The sequence below is a fragment of the Staurois parvus genome, unplaced genomic scaffold, assembly GCF_062004578.1.
Source record: "Staurois parvus isolate SC_StPar_1 unplaced genomic scaffold, SC_StPar_1.0 ptg000264l, whole genome shotgun sequence".
NCBI lineage: Eukaryota > Metazoa > Chordata > Amphibia > Anura > Ranidae > Staurois > Staurois parvus.
The window spans coordinates 3,169,876-3,191,925 of NW_028318060.1; the positions used below are offsets into that span (position 1 = coordinate 3,169,876).

The 22,050-nt window shown below is 37.4% G+C and overlaps 1 protein-coding gene across 4 annotated transcripts in view; it reads left to right on the forward strand.

The window, feature by feature from the left end:
- The window catches only part of ADGRB3 (adhesion G protein-coupled receptor B3), a 1,107,867-nt gene that overhangs the window by 591,794 nt on the left and 494,023 nt on the right, over positions 1-22,050 (forward strand). For all 4 annotated transcript variants that reach the window (XM_089681322.1, XM_089681321.1, XM_089681323.1 and 1 more), the window contains one exon: positions 2,599-2,707. In XM_089681322.1, the coding sequence (XP_089537448.1) occupies positions 2,599-2,707 (109 nt within the window). The remainder of the gene's footprint in view (positions 1-2,598; positions 2,708-22,050) is intronic.

A 22,050-nucleotide genomic window follows, 5' to 3' on the forward strand; every position in this document is an offset into this window, starting at 1 on the left:
CTGTTCTCTGGTGTGCCCTGTGACATAAATTTGATCCAGAGAAGTGGCATCTAGTGCAAGGCAGTCAAATTACTTTACAAAAAGATTAATAAACTTTTGATTTCCTACTATGCCACCTCCAATAACTCACTGATGCATTTACAATATATTTTATTTATTACTGTCTAATGCAAAATAAAATGATGAGCTTTGTCTGCTTACAGTAATGTAAAGATAAGATGGTTTTATACAGTTTTTAAATGCATAAAGCTTCATTAATAATGAATCTCAGTAGTTGAAATGTGCATTAGGCTGAAATGATGTCAATTCATAGGCAGCGATACCAATATAATATTAATCTCACTATGCACCAACTAATTCCATCTACCTTGTTCGCAAATAACCTAGCTGCATTAAAATTGCTTAGCACAGTATGCATATTAAGTAACTATTCACAAAAGATTTGTTGAGCACATTTGAAATATTCTTTAATTTGTGCTTTAACCATTATTTTGCTCAAAGGGTATTGTATATGATGAAATCTTTACCTATGTTCATTCAGGCTCAGTAAAGACACATTAATGAAACAAGGAATTAATGGGTCTAAATTACTATATATATATATATATATATATATATATATATATATATTTAAATGTTTTGAATCCTTTTAGATAGAATTCTGCCTATTAATGTGCCAGCTACATTGCTAATAAATGGCCAATATGTATGAAAAAAGAAGATAGCGTGGATGGTAAAGCCGCTGCTTAAGTGTATGAGTCAGCTTTAAGGCATCCTGCGTTGTCATGGAAACAAGCATGTGTACTGCAGTGGAAATGGTTGCTTTGTTGATCCCAATACAATTATATTGCAGGATTAGAAAAAGAAAGAGGAAAAAAAAGATTGTTAACAACAGTGTACATTCTACATGTTCAGAATGGTAACACTCTGTACTAAAAGATACAAGTGTTATCACTGCAAAGTGTGCCTTTGCTTCTAGTATTTGCTTGTAGGTTTTTCTACAGAAATGTTAGCTTCCTGTGAGAGAAAATAGACTAGGTTTTATGGAGTGCAGCTGCAGAGGATAGAACATCCCTTTCAAATTAATTGCCGGAGCAACAAACCAGCAATTATGGTTTATATATGGATCGGATGTATGGCAGCACCCAATTTCCCGCAAAACTGCAGTATTGCAGCTGTTCATGTTAGAACATAGAAATTGTCAATGAACTAGAATCTAAAAGGGAGTTGTCTAAATATCCAGTACATCAAATGTATTTTCATCTTTTATAAGGATTAGCCATGCGGGATATAGGTATAAAGGAGAGAGGTTCATTTAATATGACAATGTAGAGGCCATAGCAAGCATGTTTCAATGAACTGCAGTCAAATCAGTGGAAGGTAAGCCTTGGCCACAAGTTACTAAACTTTGCCAATTGGTCTACTTTAAAGGGTAAGTCCAGTCAAAAACTGTATTTTTAATTTTGGATGAAGGATTAGAACATTTTTCTGTTCTTAACAACTGTCAGGGATTTTTCCTCACTTTTTGTCCCGGTAACAATTGTTTTCTTAGACAGGAAGTGAGGCAAACTTTAAAACAAGGACATAGGCAAAACTAAAAATGTGATAGAAGTTTTAGCCTTCCAGACTGTACTTGTCTTTATACTTGTCTGTATTTCTGTTGGCGAGTTAACTTTACTTTTTTCTGGGTCGAATGTTGTCAGCAGCACAGGAAGCAAAGGGAATCCTTTTCCTCCTATAGCATTTTAAACCTGAAAGGGGTTCTAACACTTCCTGGTTTCATCCAAAACTAAGAAAAACATTTGGTTGGACATACACTTTAAAGTATAATTGAAAAAGTTAGATCCCTTGTTAAGGTTTTACTATGGTTTGGGTAGATTCTTCCCTTACCTCCTGTCCTTTTGGCAATCTAGTCACTGAGACAGGAAGTTAAAGAGAATCTCCTTCGAGGACACATACAGCTATAAATAATTTGTAACTCTCCCCTCTATGCTAAAATTGTGCTTTTATTGTGGTTTTTTCACTGTTAGGACTTCTTTACACTGGTGATTGGGTGATAAAAACAATGAAAACATGCAGTTGAGATGCCTTTTTATTGTCCTCTCACTTCTCCCTTTCATGCTACAAAGGTAGTGGCTGGTTTTGTACACAGGCCATGGCAGGAATTAAGCTTTCTGTTGTGTTCAGTGGGCACTACCCCCAATCCCCCATTAAATACAACCCATTCAAGTGAATGGGGCTGTGCTGCAACAATTCCTCATCTGCCCCCCAACCGCCTGTGGCATGGTGGCGAGGCATTGTGGAGATAAAAACAGGTGGTGATACATCACCTACTTATGGCCTGTCAAATGACCCTGAAAAGCGATGAATGAATAAATACCCCTGAAGAAATCAAACAATAATTACCCATACAGAAGTTTGAACCTTCCCCACTCTGCCCTAAAAAAAAGTTTTGGCTAGAGTTTCAGCTAATTGAAACAAGCCCAGATCTTGTTGTAGAACAGGGCAGATATGTTGATCAATACTGTCAAATTATGTGAAACTGTTTGACATGTGTAACCTATTGTCTGCTATTGCTGCTGCATTATTTATTTCTAGATTTACCCAGGCTCTGTGGAGTTGATGCAGGTCATTGAAGATTTCATACACATTGTTGGAATGGGAATGATGGATTTTCAGAATTCATACCTCACAACAGGAAATGTAGGTAAGAATCAAGCTTTTGCTTTATTTACTACTTTCGCTCTCTATACTAAAAATGTATCTGGTTAGCAATATAACTGGCTCTCATTTAGGGCTATTCAGAGGTTTAGCCTGACTAAAGTGGATTGGCAAAAAGCTAATGTGGTACCAATATTCAAAAAAAGGCTGATGTATATACCTGGAAACTATAGACTAGTCAGCCTATCATCAATAGTACATGAACAATTGGAGGGGATGATACGGGATCATATCCAAGAATTTGCTGATGAAAATAGTATCATTAGTAGCAACCGGCATGGATTTGTGAAAGATCATTCTTGCCAAACCAACCTGTTAACATTCTATGAGGAAGTGAGCTGTAATCTGGATAGAGGAAGGTCTGTGGACATGGTATACCTGGATTTTGCCAAAGCATTTGATACAGTAGCTCATCAAAGCCTAATTTATAAATTGAGGTCTGTTGACATTGATGATAGTGTAAGTACCTGGAGAGAAAACTGGTTACAGGAACATGTCCAGAGAATGATGATAAATAGTGCATCGTCTGGTTCAACCTATGGTTGAACTGGATGGACTTTTGTCTTTTTTCAGCCAGACTAACTATGTAACTATATAACTTCTGAATGGTTTGGAGTTGTACATGGGGTACCCCATAGCTCTGTCCTGGGACTAATTCTGTTTAACTTGTTTATAAATTATATAAAGTTTGGTATAAATAGTTCAATCTCGGTGTTTGCTTGACGATACAAACTAAGCAGGATAATAGCTTCATAACAGGGTATAGCAACTTTACAGAAAGACCTCAATAAAATAAAGGAGTGGACAACTACATTGCTAATGAGATTTTATATTGAAAAATGTAAAGTAATGCACTTGAGGGCTAAAAATATGAATGCAAGTTACTCAATATCAAGGATGGAAAACGATCTGGAAGTCCTAATAGATCACAGGCTTAGCAATAGCATACAATGCTAAGCTGCAGCAAGCAAAGCTAGCAAACTATTATCATGCATTATAAAGAGTATCTACTCAAGAGATAAAACAATAATTATTCAACTTTAAAAATCTCTGATTCAGCAACATCTTGAGTATGCCATTCAGTTGTGGTTACTAGTCCTCAGGAAGGATGTGCTGGAATGGGAGATAGTCCAGAGAAGGGCTGGAAACATTAAACATTGACGTTTGAAGAGAGATTTAGGAGGAGATATGACCGCAATATACAAATACCTAAATTGTGATTCTAGTATACCTAACTATTCAATTCTCAGATCTAGCTATTCAGCCTTAGGTTTTTTAAGAGGACATGCAGTAACTCAATGAAACTGTGTGAGAAGTGGTTTAACCTTAAACTGTGTTTGATGTTCTTTACTGTGAGAACAGAAAATATATGGAACTCCCTTCCACAGATGATGGCACCTGCAGGAAATGTTGATAATTTAAACATTTTTTTAGATAGGCATCTTAGCGAATGCCTATCTACAAAATTTTCCCATTTATGGGAAATGGTAGTGACTGTGTAACTATGTAACTATATCCACTTCCTGATCAGCGACATACCCGTACGTCGCTGGACTTTAGGTTGTTATACTGGAGTGAGGCATACTGGAGTACTGGAGTGATGCATGCAGCACAGTATTTTAGAGCCGCTGGTTGACTCTTCAAGAAGATCTACTGAGTGACTGAGGGGGTGGAAGTGGTGCGGCCAATCTTTACATATAATTCAGCTTTCTGAAAAAGCTAATTTTTTAATTTCAGTTTTTGTCAAAAGTTGTCATCCAAACACTGACTGCATCTAATTAGTGCAGGTTCCTTCATCCACTCTGTTTTGCACAAATGGAGGCATCTATTAGATTTTGCTCATTCAGCCTATGAGATAGATATTTCAAGCGGAGTTCCAGCTGAAAAACAAAAAAATTAAAGTCAGCAGCTACAAAAACTGTAGCTGTTGACTTTTAAAAGACAGCAACTTACCTGTCCCTCGGTCCAGCGGTGTCCTCACCACCGCTGCTTTCATCAGCTGGCTTCTCTCCCTGGCGACAGCATCTTTAGTGTGGGCACCAGACTGTGACAGCTTGCAGCTTCACAGCCGGGTGCCCACTGCGCACTGGCGAGACGAGCTGCACTTTGTGAGTGGCCCCATAGCCTTCTGGGACCTGTCATGTGCCCCAGAAGACTACGGGGAGGACAAAATCTGGTACCCGTTCCCTAAAGGTGCCAATCCTTAATGGGGAATGTGGGACAAAGCATTAAAATGGAACTTCCCCTTTGGGTGGAGCTCCACTTTAAGGCGTTTTTTATTCTTGTTGTGGACAGAACAATTAATTTATTTTGTATAGTTATTAAAGTTATTTCAAAGGTGACAAAGATAGCAGTATCAAAATTACAAATTACATTGTAATTAAGAGGTCGGTAAGAGGTCAAGCATATAACAATAGAACTAAATCATACAAACAAAATCAATAGCAGGCCAAATGCAACAGTAGTGTGAGTACATAACAAACAGTACATAATGATCAGGAATAAATGTAAGGGACAAATGGGTAGTGAGGGTTACAGACGGGCAATTCATTTCTATCTTTTTTTGTTTTTTTATCTGGCATTCGGAGGTGATAACAAATTAAAATGTCTTTTTCAGTAATAGCATAGTGAAAAACAAAAAAAACCCACAGAAACATGTTCATTCTGCTGCTTAGATTAATTCAGTTCCTGACTATCAATCACTGAGAGAACAATGTGCACAAACTGCCTAATTAACAGAGGAGCGATTTTTATAAATTTTTCAATATCGTATAAATCATAATGTACAGTAATGTGTTTTTAAATGACAAAATATGTAACATGATTTGACAAACTCCAGTATGGTAGTAGATTAAAAAATAAAATCTCCCCTAGATTGTGTCTGCATATTGTATGACTGCTTTGTTTATGGACACAACCTTTAGAAAAGTAAGCAAATAACATCTGAAATAGGCTGTCCAGAAAAACACAAGGCTGGTCTCAGTTTCCTGTGATTTTTTAAATTGTTTTAGCGGTGACAAATATAGCTGCTTTTAATACATCACTCAAGCTCTTCTTTATATAGCTCTTTTTGTCAAATAAAAATAACTTACACACACTGATGCCGGAACCAATGCAAAACCATTTTTTATAAAATAAGTAGAAAGATTCACTTTTAGTCTCACTTGTCTATCACTTAGCCCAATACATTTCACCAACACAAAGTTCATAATCATGGACATATCAGTAATGGCATCATTGTGCTGCCCATTCACTTCTACTTGGAAAGCAGAACAGCTAAGCAAGGATGCGCATATGATGAGAGCTGGTGGTACAGGGAAAGAGGCAAGTATGGAACAGCATATTGATTCTACAATCTACAATTCTTGTATATCTTGTAAGAAAAAATGGATTAAGGTTAGGAAATTATCTGGCTGTCCATAACTAAAATCTCCATAAACAGAAGCTTTTCTGAAAATTCTTGAAGTAGGCTTCATAGGTGAAGTTACATATCTCTTTTATGTGCTGGGTTTTGTTCCTGGCATCTAGGGACAATTAGAACACAGAAGACTAATTAATGCATTAACTTGTACTCTCCAATATAACATGAATGAAGATGTCACCGTGTTACCGATAACCAATGAATCTTCACATATATTAAACACATTGTCCTGTTTTCTTGTGTTAGCTGGCATTCATCTACATACGTTTGAAGTTTGACCTCTGTGTCTTAGGTTTTTTTTTCTTTTTTAATGTGTAATTCCGTATACACCCTTATCCTCATTTGGTTGTCAGGGCTGATAAAGACCACATTTTGGTCTGTCCCAGGTTCTCTTATTTGTTTCTACAGTGAGTAGAAAAGCTGACTTCTGTCTCGCAAGATCAATTTCTCAGGATCAGGATGCCCTGGTTACTGTTAATTTTACAAATTAAGAAAAAAAAATATTGAAGTTTGATTTATTAGACACCCTCTCCCCTCTCTTTAACCTCAAATTAATTTTCTTCCCTATTACAAATATGATTACATTCAATAAAATGATTCCATTCTGGAAGCACATCAGATTTATACATTAATCTCTGTGGTGTTATTTTTAACATTATTTATCCAGTACTACCCTACTTGAAGATCTGTATCATGGCTACTTTTTAAAATTTGTAGTTTATTAGTAATTTCAATAAAAGCACATTTATGGAGAAAATCAGATTACAAAGAAGGAATTGGGGGTTGATTTACTGAAGGCAAACAGACTGTTAACTTTGCTAGGGAAGTAGCACATTTCAAAGGAATTATCCCCAGAGCTTAGTGAATGAGATGCAGTTCTGCTGACGTCAGGTCAGCATCCAATCATGTGCATGCAAAAATCGTGTTTTTTTTTTTTTCCTTGCCTATTATTGGGTACTCTTTGCAAAGGGAAATTTCACATCGTTTGCCAAGCTCTGAAAATGCCCTTGCACAGCGTAACTTCACTTGAAAAGTGAACAGGCTTTTATTAAATCAACCCCAGTTTTTTTTTAGCGAACACATATTGTATATTGAGTGAATATATGTAGATTTTTAGCTAAAGAGTGACATGTATTTGAGACAAGCAAATAATGTAAAATCCTTTTTCACTGGTGATTTGCTGGGGTGGGCGTCTTCCATTGAATAAATATTCAACCACACTAGTGAACTGGTAAAATACCAGTTCATTAAAAACAGATTAGCAATGGGGACGTTATTCATGCTGTTTTACAAAAATCAGCAAATCAGCTTCCCACAATGCTCCATCCTGTGTGGCCTGCTGACTACACTCCCACCTCCTGTGCAGAACTCTATCTCTACCTCTACATGACTATGTCATCATGGGGAGATAACGTGCAGAGGGCCAACAACATACATAGCTGTAATTCCAGCAACAGTCTTTCAGTACTGTAAGCCCTCTGCAGGAGATCACATGTATTGGAAAGAATTGGCAGGACCAACAGGTGAAAATTATGGAACGTAATGGGAGGACACCAATAAACATACAATGGATGCAGATACAGAGAAAAGTCCTACCTTTAAGCGAACATTATTTTTGCCTAATGTGACCCTGTAAACCGAATAATTCTTTCTGAAAAGATATTTTTGAGCTCCTCAAAAAAAACAAAACACACATCTGGCATATATTTTCCCTTGAATTTGCTTGGAAAGCCACTAAGTTGGCACAAAGATTTCAGTGTAAAGAATGGTTGTATTTAGAATGGAACTCTTGACAATTTTTTGTTTCATTTTAAATGAAACATTGAAGATTCACATCCTCACTTATAATTTTGTTCTGCGTCTGCTGCATGAAGGGAAATCGCTTATGTGACCTTGTTACCTTGAACACAAATGTGTTCATTGAAAGGTTTCCTTTTATTTTCTGTTGCAATCATAGATGCTGTCAGTGGTATTTCACTATAACAGAAATTAGGACAACAATAAGAACCAGACTAAATTTGTAGCTCATCCACAATTGTTCCAGAGGTTAAAAGAATGGCTACCATTAGGTTTTATTAGAGGTACAAAGTTAAATTACATCAGCTACAAGCTAAATGTAGATTTGCAGTCTTACTTTTGGTTTTACTTGGCATCATTCCTATTTTTGAATGACACTCAAATTAATTAGAGAAAATCCTCAAGCAATCATTAACTATGACGTTTGTGACACAGATGCTATAATGCATCCTGATACCCGCCTGAGTTTTGGGACCGGCTGTATAATACTACAAGCACTTTTGTTCCTATTCTTGTGAGTATACTGAGTGTTTTAATAAAATTTTAGTCTGCATTCTTACACTATGTAGAGCCTGGTAGCTCAATGTGGGATCTCATATACACAGGTGCATACTGACTTCTCCAACTATGAGAGTCAATACACTCTGGTAAGCGTGTTCAGTAGAGCACGTGATGGAGCACTGAGATGTGGCTTTCTTAAAATGGAAGAATGGCACTGTTTGGATGAAAATATTTTGGAGTCACTTCTATTTTGAAGACACTTATTTTTTTTAATTTGAGACTTTTGCGTTGATGTATATTATCTTCTCGGGCTCACTTAGTTACATATGATGATGGATGTTTATATATATTATTAGCTCTGCACTTTAAGTTTAAATCATCTAACTTAAATAATCTAAATTTAACTATAATTAAATAAGATATTTACAAAGATGCTAATTATCTATACATACTGTTTGCAGCAGACCTGTTTAAAAGAATAGGCAGGGAAGTAAAGCAGATACGAGGGGCCAAGCATTTTTGCTGACAGTAAGCCTAGTGCTATGTGTTGTTGAAAGCAGTGGTTGTTCAGTAGTACATTGGTAAATACTATATATTACAATTAGAGATGAGCGAATCGAACTTGGCGAAGTGGAATTCGTTTCGAATATTAGGAAAAATTCGATTCGCACCGAATCCGAATTTTAGCAAACTTCGGGTGCACGAATCGAATTTTCCCCGATCAGCCGGCAAAAAGTGTCACTGCAGAGAGCTCCGCTATTTCTGACAGTTCTCTGACAGTTCTGACAGTTCATTTACAGCTGTTGAAACATTGTATCTATTTGTTTCCATTTAGGATACAGATGTTTTTATTCGGAAATAAATAGATACAATGTTTCAACCGCTGTAAATGTGAAGGAACTGTCAGAGAACTGTCAGAAATAGCGGAGCTCTTTGCAGATACACTTTTTGCTGTACTGGAATTCTTCTTCTTTTCATTCTTCTTCTTCTTTTCATTCTTCTTCTTCTTCTTCTTTTCATTCTTCTTCTTCTTTTCATTCTTCTTTTCATTCTTCTTCTTCTTTTCATTCTTCTTTTCATTCTTCTTCTTCTTCTTTTCATTCTTCTTCTTCTTCTTTTCATTCTTCTTCTTCTTCTTTTCATTCTTCTTTTCATTCTTCTTCTTCTTCTTTTCATTCTTCTTCTTCTTCTTTTCATTCTTCTTTTCATTCTTCTCATTCTTCTTTTCATTCTTCTTTTCATTCTTCTTCTCATTCTTCTTTTCATTCTCCTTCTTCTTTTCATTCTTCTTCTTCTTTTTTTCATTCTTCTTCTTCTTCTTTTCATTCTTCTTTTCATTCTTCTTCTTCTTCTTTTCATTCTGCTTCTTCTTCTTTTCATTCTTCTTTTCATTCTTCTTCTTCTTCTTTTCATTCTTCTTCTTCTTCTTTTCATTCTTCTTTTCATTCTTCTTCTTCTTTTCATTCTTCTTTTCATTCTTCTCATTCTTCTTTTCATTCTTCTTTTCACTTTTCTTCTCATTCTTCTTTTCATTCTTCTTCTTCTTCTTTTCATTCTTCTTCTTCTTCTTTTCATTCTTCTTTTCATTCTTCTTCTTTTCATTCTTCTTCTTCTTCTTTTCATTCTTCTTTTCATTCTTCTTCTTCTTCTTTTCATTCTTCTTCTTCTTCTTTTCATTCTTCTTTTCATTCTTCTTCTTCTTTTCATTCTTCTTCTTCTTCTTTTCATTATTCTTTTCATTCATCTTCTTCTTCTTTTCATTCTTCTTCTTTTCATTCTTCTTTTCATTCTTCTCATTCTTCTTTTCATTCTTCTTTTCATTCTTCTTCTTCTTCTTTTCATTCTTCTTTTCATTCTTCTTCTTCTTCTTTTCATTCTTCTTTTCATTCTTCTCATTCTTCTTTTCATTCTTCTCATTCTTCTTTTCATTCTTCTTTTCATTCTTCTTCTTTTCATTCTTCTTCTTTTCATTCTTCTTTTCATTCTTCTTCTTCTTCTTTTCATTCTTCTTCTTCTTCTTTTCATTCTTCTTCTTCTTCTTTTCATTCTTCTTTTCATTCTTCTCATTCCTCTTTTCATTCTTCTCATTCTTCTTTTCATTATTCTTTTCATTCTTCTTTTCATTCTTCTTTTCATTCTTCTTCTCATTCTTCTTTTCATTCTTCTTCTTCTTCTTTTCATTCTTCTTTTCATTCTTCTCATTCTTCTTTTCATTCTTCTTCTCATTCTTCTTTTCATTCTTCTTCTTCTTCTTTTCATTCTTCTTCTTCTTTTCATTCTTCTTTTCATTCTTCTTCTTCTTCTTTTCATTCTTCTTCTCCTTCTTTTCATTCTTCTTTCATTCTTCTCCCTCTTCTTTTCATTCTTCTTCTTCTTCTTTTCATTCTTCTTCTTCTTCTTTTCATTCTTCTTTTCATTCTTCTCATTCTTCTTTTCATTCTTCTTTTCATTCTTCTTCTCATTCTTCTTTTCATTCTTCTTCTTCTTTTCATTCTTCTTTTCATTCTTCTCATTCTTCTTTTCATTCTTCTTCTCATTCTTCTTTTCATTCTTCTTCTTTTCATTCTTCTTCTTCTTCTTCTTTTCATTCTTCTTCTTCTTCTTTTCATTCTTCTTTTCATTCTTCTTCTTCTTCTTTTCATTCTTCTTCTTCTTCTTTTCATTCTTCTTTTCATTCTTCTCATTCTTCTTTTCATTCTTCTTTTCATTCTTCTTCTCATTCTTCTTTTCATTCTTCTTCTCATTCTTCTTTTCATTCTTCTTCTTCTTCTTTTCATTCTTCTTTTCATTCTTCTTCTTCTTCTTTTCATTCTTCTTTTCATTCTTCTTTTCATTCTTCTTCTTCTTCTTTTTATTCTTCTTCTTCTTCTTTTCATTCTTCTTTTCATTCTTCTTCTTCTTCTTTTCATTCATTCTTCTTCTTCTTTTCATTCTTCTTTTCATTCTTCTTCTTCTTCCTCTTCTTCTTCATCGTCATGCCCCGTGACTGCCCAAATGATTCTAAGATCGACGGCACTCATCTGCATGTCATACTGACTGACAGTATTATTTCTCTTCCCCAGCAGACTCCAAGGGCATTTAAATTAAAGGTACAGTGTTCTGCACTAATATAAAGGCTCTCTGAAGCCTAGAAACCCTTTTAATAAGTTAAATTCGCAGCGAATAAATTCGCATCAAATCGAATTTCTCCCGCAAATTCGGCGAATCAGCCGAATCGAATTTTTGAATAATTCGCTCATCTCTAATTACAATGAGCTCAATCCAATCATCTATAATGCACATTCTATTTGCCATAACAACAGTTAATTTCAGTCATGAGACTATTTTTTCAGCTTTAATTGAATGTCAAATAACAACCATTATGATTTATCTAATCAAGTCTTTTGTATATAATATCCTCCACACCTACATCTCCACAGTATAGGGAGTGACATTCTCCCTATGACAAGAACCACTAGTGTGTGTGTGTGTGGGTGTGTGTGTATATATATATATATATACAGCCAGACAAGGCTGTACTGTATGATGGGGCTGTGCAAATCTCAGGATTAGAAAGACAATAACACAAATCCTTTGATGGGTAGAATAACTCCCTTATATGTGTTTTTTATCCCTAGAGTTCAGCTTTATTAGTATTGCATGTGAAACACATCAACGCAGATGCAGGACAAAAGCGAATCACTATTTTTTGAAATGTGAAAGTGGAAATGATCCATAAAAGTGGTACATAGAAGAATTAATTAGCTTCTATAGGTTTAGCAATGTCTAGATTGTGTATATATTACCAAAATATGATACCATTAACAACATTATACATATCACACTGAATAGTGAAATTTCTCAAGGGGATGTTTTAGTCACTTCTAAGAGCTTGGTTTACAAATTGGATGTAAAGTAATGCATTGTTACATTCTTTACTCTCATGGGTTTAGTTCTATGAACATTACAATTAGCACTTTCTGTTGTGGGATTGTGCATGTTAATGTATTCGTATGATCGTTATTCAGCTGTAATTCCTAATTAAAATGTATCTGTTGATGATTTATGAATGATAGAAAAAGCAGTATCAAATTGAAGATAACATTTATATATGCTAATAAATGGCCTCTAAGATGTAAATTGTGATTAGAATTGAGAGCATCAGTACATACTTTTTGAAGTAGGTATTCAGAGCAACAAAAGCATCAATTTGTTTTGTTGCAATTGTCTACAAGGTACTTCCAAACCAACAGTATAAAACAATAAAATATTAATAAAACAATCATAAGTATTATTAAAAATGTGATTATTAAAGCTGAACTCTAGATAAACAGCTATATATGCAGATTTAATGTATATAAAAAAACTGCTTTCCTACTAAAGTATTTATATTTCTGTCCATCTAGTTTTATGACTGCTGCACTGCACAGCCATATGGATGAAAATCCTATTCTCTGTTACAGTATATGGAATATAGAAGGAATGCAGAGGTGGTCTTAGTCAACCCCCCACCCTGCTCATAGGACAGTGAAAGAGCAACAAGAGATTAATTATATCATATTCCAGCTCTCTCCTCCTATCAGCTTGTTCTTTGTCAGCATTTTTGTACGCAGCATACCTGATTGGGTCTTAGTTCTGCCATTCCCTCTCTTAGCCTGGCTTCTACTGTGTAAAGTGTCTTGGCAATGTTATAGATAGGCAACTTCTACTCTAATATTGATCAGTGGTTCCAAATTAATATTAACTATAGAACTAGGTAACAGACACAAAAAATACACTCAGCATCTTTCCAAATATTTGTTCTGTTTATTCAACACAATTGGGTTTTTTAATTAATATTTTTACACACGTATCACAATAATATTACAGTTGTACATTTAAATTAACAAGGGAAGAAGCTGAGCAGTACATAGGCAAGTCTTAGGAATGTGAGTACAAAAGAGTTAGTATAATGCCAAGGACATTAGCTGCAGTGGACAAAGCATATGAAATATATACATAGTGTACAATTTCTCTCACAGGGGGAATTTAAAGTAATTGTAAAGATTTATTTTTTATTTGATTAAAATGACAAACATGTTATACTTACAATGGTTTTGCACAGATCTGCCCTAGTCCTCATCTTCTTGGGTCTCCCATCAGCACTCCTTGCTCTACCCCCCCCCCATTTGCAATTTGCTCTGAGGTGCACTTGTGTGTGCCTGAGCCCTGCTCTGTGTGTCCATAATACACACAGAACAAGGCTTGGCCCTGCCTTCACTCCTCGTCATTGGCTCTGATTGACAGCAGCAGGAGCCAATGAGGAGCAAGAAAGTCAAAAAAGCCTCGGCTCTCATACTGTACATATCACTAAATTGAGATCAAGCTCAGGTATGTATTGGGAGAGTGGGGGGGCTGGGGGGGCTGGGGGGGGGAGCTTGCTGCATATAATGAAGTAAGGTAAGAAACCAGCTACCGTAACCACTTAAAGAGGTAGACACCAAGCCAAATTCAGGTACTTTAACTAGTGTAATTTTTAAAAATGCATTTCATGATTTATTAATTAATAATTTGATGATTTTATTTATGTGTCTTTTGTGTCTGCTTGGAGTGCAACTGTAAAGTGTATGTCAAGCTAAGTTTTAGAAACAGTATTAAAATCTAGATTTTACTTCCTGTCCTGGTTATCCAGATGTAATGAGAGAGGAGTGGGGAGGGCGGGGGGGGGGGGGGGGTTGCAAAAAGAACAGATACAGGAATACAAATCTGACAGTCATTCTAGCCTTCTCACACTCCACTATTTTTTTCCTGTCTGCATTGCTGTTTGACATTTTCTCTCAAATCGAATAAAACATTTTTTTCCAGGACAGGTAGTAAGAGGTAATATCTCCAATGGAGAGCTCTTCCCTACTTTATTGTAAGCCATTTTAAATCTTTTTTTATTTTTTTTTATTTTATTATATCATGCATATTAGGATAAGAGACATGACACATAGGGGGATCTTTCTAGCCTGCTGTCAATGTAGCAGCAAACATATAACTCCTGTTTTAGCACTGATTCCGGAAGTGACAACGGAATGCAATTTCAACTTGATTGCTGATGGACTATTTAAGGTGAGGGAGTTGTACCCTATGTTTGCTCCTGGTGATGCGCATTTGCACAAACCAGCTGTAGAGAGAGATTGCTTTTTTTTATATGCCAGAGGTCCTGCCGCTACTCTCATGCGAGTTTGGCAGCTAAACATGTAAGTGAATTCCTTTGGGTTGTTTATTTTAACACATCCATTATATTTGTGACTGTGAATTTTTAATCAAATTACTACACTATAAGAGCTTTTTCTATTGTTGATGGTCTACTGTGGTTCCAACGCGCTAAGAGAGTGGTGAAGAAATATTGGTTCGCTTAGAGCTTCTTTTCTTGAAGAAGAACTTCACTGTCTAACAAAGCGTTATTTGCTGTTCTATTCATTTAGACAGCAATTGGATCTGGTGAGTGTGCATTTACTGTAACTCAAGGTGGAGAAATTATATGAAGAACTATTATATTAACTATTATATGAAGAAAATTCACAGAGAAGACTGTCCTTGAACATTTTGACATTATTTGGACTGTTCACTCCTTTTTTGTTATACACTTGTCACAGGTGTTGTTTATATATATTTTTTATTTTATTATCTTTTATTTTTATTTATATTTTATAAGCGCTGCTAACCATTGCATTCTATATAACTCCAGTTGGTTAACTGTACCATGCCTGTCATACTTGGTATTTGTGATATGTTTATTATAAGCATCACGTTGCATAGTAAATACTGCTTGCTTATAAAACACAAAGTTTTTAAGATGCTATTTATAAGATTTTCCTACTCAGTTGTAAAAAAAAAGTGTCTTCTTATAGTTGCTCACGGAGCAATGGTGACAAGTTTATTATTACAAGGTCTGCTTTAACCATACATTTATAAAGAATGATAGCATATTTAATAAATCTGTAATTAGTAGAACAGATTATCTAATCTAATGTTGTGGACAGGGGCAGACTGACAACTCATGGGGCCCCTGGGCAATAGGGGATCATGGGGCCCCTGTGTCCCTGCCCAAACTCAAAAAAGCCTATGAGAAAGGTACCAGGGGCATCTCATGGGGTCCCCTACTGACCCCGAGCCCTCGGGCAGTGCCCGAGTTTCTAAATGGTCAATCCGCCCCTGGTTGTGGAGGATGCTAAAAAATCAGCTCTTTTAATGATGCTGAGATTCAATGGGCCAGATGGATGTTTACAGGTCACATGGAGTATAGTAATAGTAAACTAGTTAAAGTGGTTGGAAATGCTCAAGGTGTTTTACCTTCATGCATTCTATGCATAAAGGTAAAAAACCTTCTCTGTGCAGCATCCACTCCCCCCCCCCCAATGCTCACCTAAGCCTCCTCTAGATCCAGCGATGGTCACTGGAGCTTCAGCTATCCCGGAACTCTCTCCTCACATTGGCTACGACAGAAGAAGGAACCACTGGCTCCCACCACTGTCAATCACAGCCAGAGAGCCAATAAGCAGAGAGAGGGGGTGGGGTTGAGCCACAGCTCTGTATGTGAATGGACACACGGAACAGCATGTGCCCCCATAGCAGGCTTCTTGCTGTAGGGGCTCCCAACAGGAGGGATGGGCCAGGAACAGTGGTGAAGGACCCAAGAAGAGTAGGATTTGGGCTGCTCTGTGCAAAACCACTGCACACAGTAGGTAAGTATAGACATGTTTGTTAATTTTTCTTTTAAAAAATAAGCCTTTAGAGTCACTTTACGGGATGCATTGCACCCTATATTCCCACATACTTTTCACTATTATGTGGACTCCACATCTTTAATCCATGACATTTGCTTTATTAATGCACAGAAAATGTAGGCCTTCATTGCTAATCTCTCCTTTTAATCAAGCTAGTTGCCTGGCTGTCATTCAGATATTTTTAAATCAGTACTTTCTGAGTGGCCGATTTTTATACTTTCATTGGCATGATGCTGGATCTATGACCCTGAATATTGAAACCAAACATTCAGGCAACTTGCATTTCAGAAAAGGATTAGCTGTGGCAGCTCCCATTTTTCTCTCATGACAAGCGTACTTTAAAGATATGAGATATACAGTACTTCCTTAGGTCCCATTCACATAGAAGTACTGATCCATAGGCCAATGCAAAGGGGTCGTAGTCACCCTCGCGAGATGCACAGGTATTTAATTCAGATGTGTGCAGGCAGCCTATTCAGATCAATGACAGTTGGCCAGCTGCACAGATCTTCATTGATTTCCATGCTCATCCTGACTGTACATCCATGTAGAAGGAAGGAATCCTCTTAGTTAATGAGAAAACATGACTGTCTCAGTGTCTTTTTTTTTTAATCTATTAGCAAAACAAGTTTCCTTTTTCACTAAGACTTTATTATATTTTTTTTATTACAAGGGTCGTATTCACATGCTTATTTAAAAGCAGTAGAAATATATTTTCTCATATGTCTTTTACTATACTATACCTTAAAGTGAAGGAGAATTGGGATGTTTTTGTTCCAGAGGCCGTTTAGCTATGCTAGCCCCCAGGTCAAACATTGCCTGTTCTCCTTTGAATGCTCAAAGGCTTTTATTTGTGTCAGTCAAAATGTGGACTCTGACGTTCTTTTAAAATGAATTGCTCTTTTGGGTCACAGTAGTCATGCTCAGTGCAATCTGCAGAGCGAGCATGTCAGCTCTTAACTCATATCCATTCACCATGAAAGATTTACTGTTCTAGATCCGTGTTATTTGTAACAATTAATGTTTTGTGCTACAGCTAATCTCCTGCAGAAAACTAGTGACATAAAATTACTACAGCTGAAGGACATGGCTTTATCGTCCAATGGACTATGTCAGCAGTTATACTGCACTTCCATTTAAAAAAAAAATCAGAAGGCTTAATAAATCATGAATATGATTATGAATAAACCTGGACTGTCATATGTGAAGCCAGATCACACTGCTGTAGCTCGAGATGACTGAAACGCTGAAGAAGTTGCTTTTAGATTTTTAATTTATGTTGCTATTGTCAAGTAATCATGACAATCTGCAGTTTTGGCATCTTTTATTTACGTCTTTTAAAGCCTATCTGCTTTACAGATTCTGAATGGAGTCAGAGAGTGCTCTGCGCCAAGGTGCTGTAGAAAATTAATATAGAAATGAACAGAATCAATTTACTAATACCTTATAAAACATATTCTGTAATAGCAGAGCTGACAAATATATTGTATGTTCCATTATCTATTTAGATATATTGCATAGAATGTTAGGTTTTAAAAGCTTAATTATCTTAAAAAAATAACATTTTGAAAGTATCACAGACCTGATATTTTTTTTCCAAATCTCCTAGACAAGACAGCATTTAAGCAGTTGCCCGAATTGAATTAGTGAGCTATCACACATGGGCATCCAAAATGCAGTGCTTAGATTGCATGACTTCCACACTACATGGTCCTCTCAATCCAGTTTACCAACATTGTATTGACAACAAGATCATGTCTCCCTGTATCAGTGCGCTCAGTGATATGCTATGGGAAAATTAAAGTGGTTGTAAAGGTTCAAGGTTTTTTACCCTCATGCATTCTAATCTCTGTGCAGCAGCCCCCCCCAATCTCACCAATACTCACCTAAGCCCCCTCTCGATCCAACGATGAGCACTGGAGTCTCGGCAATCCTGCTACTCCCTCTCCTCATTGGCTGAGATAGAACCGGGAGCAAATGGCTTTCAATCACAGCCAGTGAGCCAATGAGAAGAGAGGGGGCAGGACCAATCCATGGCTCCATGTGTGAATGGACACACAGAGAATTGGGTGCTCCCATAGCAAGCTGATTGCTGGGCACCCAGAAGGAGGGAGGGGCCAAGAGTGCCATCGGGGGACCCGAGAAGAGGAAGATCTGGGCTGTTCTGTGTAAAACCACTGCAGAGAGCAGGTTGGTATGAGATGTTTGTTATTTAAAAAGAAAAATAAGCCTTTAATATCACTTTAATATATACCACAGCCCTGGAATGAGGTGACATTGCAGTCCATGTTCATTTCAATAGCACATGTGCAGTCCTCTCTGTTGACAGTGTTATAGAATGGGCAAGTAGAGCTCTTCTTGTAATAAAAAATGCTGTTACTTATATCTCAGAGCTGATGACTATGTGTAGGGCATATTAGGGAAAATATTCTAGACTGAATTAGGTGCAAGCACCTTGAGGTGAATACATGTATTACCACTAATTTCACAGAACACCCTAAATGTCTCAAAAAGCTTGGGTACCCTTATGTGCAAGAACTGTCTTCAGTTCTAGAAGTCAAAGTTTAGTCTTTTTTTTCCCTGTCATGTTTCTTTATTAGTCAGTCAGGCTGGCCATCATGATTACTAACCAGGTAGGCTAGGTGGAAATATTCAGTAGGATGTGATGCATGCATGCTCCAAAGAAATTTATGGAGTCATATTTGGAGTCATATTTGTGTGGAGTAACATGTTTCTTTTTAAAGTTAAATTTATTTAAGATTATTTTTGCATTGTTCTATAGACACATGATATTTGGGTTCTTTTGCAAGCATTTGGGCACTTTGCTTTAAACATGTATGATCTAAGGAGGTTTAGGTGTTTTTCTGGGACATATTGTAATAATATCATTCATATTATTATTATTTTTATAATACAGGATTTATATAGTGCCAACAGTTTACGCAGTGCTTTACAACATAAGGACAGACAGTAGGCAGGTGGGTGCAGGATAGGCCTCTCTGAAGAGATGAGTTTTCAGGGATCATCAAAATGTGGACAGAGATGGAGATAGTCGGACACATTGGGGAAGGGAGTTCCAGAGGATAGGAGCAGCTCTAGAGAAGTCTTGGAGGCGAGCATGAGAGGAGGTGACAAAGGAGCTGGAGAGCAGGAGGTATTGGGAGGAACAAAGAGAATGATTTGGTTGGTACTTTTAGATCAGGTTAGTGATGTAGGAAGGGGATGAGTTGTGGATGGCTTTATAAGTTGTTGTAAGTATCTTGAATTGTATTCATTGGGTGAGCGGGAGCCAGTGAAGGGACTGGCAAAGAGGGGTGGCAGACAATGAATGGTTGGTAATGCGGATGAGTCTGGCAGCAGCAATCATCATGGACTGGATGGGGGATAGCCTATGCAAAGGTAAGCCAGTGAGGAGGTAGTTGCAGTAGTCAAGGCAGGAGATGACCAGGGATTGAATTAGAAGATTTGGGGTGTCATTGGTTAGGAAGAGGCATATGTTGGAGATGTTGCTGAGGTTGAGGTGGTAAGCTTTGGACAGTGATTGGATGTAGGGCCGAAAGGATAGTTCAGAGTCCAGGATTACACCTAGCACCCTTGCAATGTGGAGACGGGTTGATGGTTGAGCCATTGATTTTGACAGAGAGGTCAGTGAAAGGGGCACGTAAGGGAGGAAATATTATGAGCTCAGTTTTGAATAGCTTAATTTTATGGAATGGTGTGACATCCAGGCTGATATGTCTGTTAGTAGCTTAGTGATGCATGAGGAGACTGATGGAGTGAGCTGAGGGGTAAGGAGATAGATTTGAGCATAAAAATGGTATTGAAAAGCCATGGGAGGAAATCAACTGACCCATAGTGGAGGTGTAGATTTCCAATAGGAGGGGTCCCAGAACAGAGCCTTGGGGAACCTCAATGGAGAAAGGAAGAGGAGAAGAATAAGTAGAATTGTAAGTGACACTGAAGGTGCGGTGGGATAGGTAGGATGAGGACAATGAAGAGCACAGTCATAGAGACCAAAGGAGTAGAGTTTTTTGAGGAGGAGGGAGTGGTCCACTGTGTCAATTAATTATGTCAATTTTATTTGGTGAGAAGTGCAAAGCATTTTATGGTTTCAATTACTGGCTATAGTCAACAGAAAGTAGTTCCTCCAAAAAGTATTACCCAGGGAAGAAACAAAAGATATAGCTTCCATGTTTAGATCTATAATTGCTATTTATTGGTGGCACTAGTTATTATTAATATTATACAGTATTTATATAGTGCCAAAGGGTTTCCTCAGAGCTGTACATTAGCGAGGGGGACAGAACATGAGACAATACAGTACAATACATAACACGAGGGGTTCGAGGGCCCTGCTCTTTCGAGCTTACAATCTAGGAGGGAGGGGATAGTGGTACAGGAGGAAGTGGCTGTGGGGGATGGAGTGGTAGGAGGAGTAGAGGAGATTGGTTGTTAGGTGAGGGTGGGGTAGGCTTCTCTGAAGAGATGGGTTTTCAGGGTGCATCTGAAGGTGAGGAGGGTAGGTGACAGTCTGATGGATTGGGGTAGGGAGTTCTAGAGGATGGGGGAAGTCCTGGAGAAGTCCTGCAGTCGGGCGTGGGAGGAGGAGACCAGGGAGCTGGTCAGTAGGAGGTCCTGTGAGGAGCAAAGATTACGGGTAGGGTGGTATTTGGGTATCAGGTCAGTTAGGTAGTTTGGGGCAGCGTTGTGAATGGCTTTGTATGTCAGAGTTAGTAATTTGAATTTAATGCGTTGGGCAATCGGGAGCCAGTGAAGGGATTGGCAGAGGGGGATGGCAGATGTGGAGCGGTTGGTGAGGTGGATGAGTCTAGCCGCTAAGTTCAGGATAGACTGGAGTGGGGATAGCATTTGTTTGGGTAGGCCAGTGAGAAGGAAGTTGCAGTAGTCCAGGCATGAGATAATGAGGGAGTGTACGAGTTGTTTAGTAGTGTCTGGGGTGAGGAACGTTTTGTGGGGTTTTCTTAAGGATATAAATACCAGCAATTACCAAAGGCTGGTATGTAATCAAACAAAACATTTAATCACTGACTGTTATTTTGAGTACCACATTTGACTTAGGCCTAAACTACACTGACAAAATTTGTCTTTAAAAATTTAAAGGATACGTTCACCTTTTTAAAAAAAATAGTAAAAAAAACATTTTTTTGCAGGTAAAAAAATCAGCATTTATTATTTTTTGTATTAGGGTCCTGTAAAGCATTGCACCAGTGATCAGCAGATTACTGATGCCATGCAGGTGTTCCGCACACTAACATTGTATCTGCTTGCTTGTACATCCTGTACAGGCAAGCCGATACTTGCTGACAGGAAAACTCACAGTGCTGCAGTAGTTCATTGAGGACTAAAAGCCAACAGCCACTAAGGAGGTCAGAGAGGACTGTGAATGAATGGCACGGTCGTGTGGGCAGAACCCCGCGCAGATGTGCTGTTTTTGAAAAGTGACAGCTTGTACAGGGAACTTCTCCCCATACTTCTGTCACATGGAGGGGGGGGGGGAAGTTGGTGGCAGCTGCAGGATAGGGTACATGTTACATGTTCCACCCTAAAAACGGGTGGAATATGCATCATGTTCCCAAAGGTGAACTTATCCTTTAACTCCTCCTCATCTGCTACACATTGCAATGTCAGACTGGGTGACGACCACTGGGATGTGAAAACCCAACTTTAGCTATTTGTTTTCCATTTTTTAGTTTTGGATAATGTGAGGAAAAGCTGTTTTTAAACAAATTCTGTCAAATTTTTGTTTCTGTCTTTGAGCCCATTTACTCTCATTTCCTGTTTCTGTGACACTCCTACAAGGGTAGGCATGTGTCACCTGGACAGGAAGGCACAAACATCATTTAAAATACATTGTCA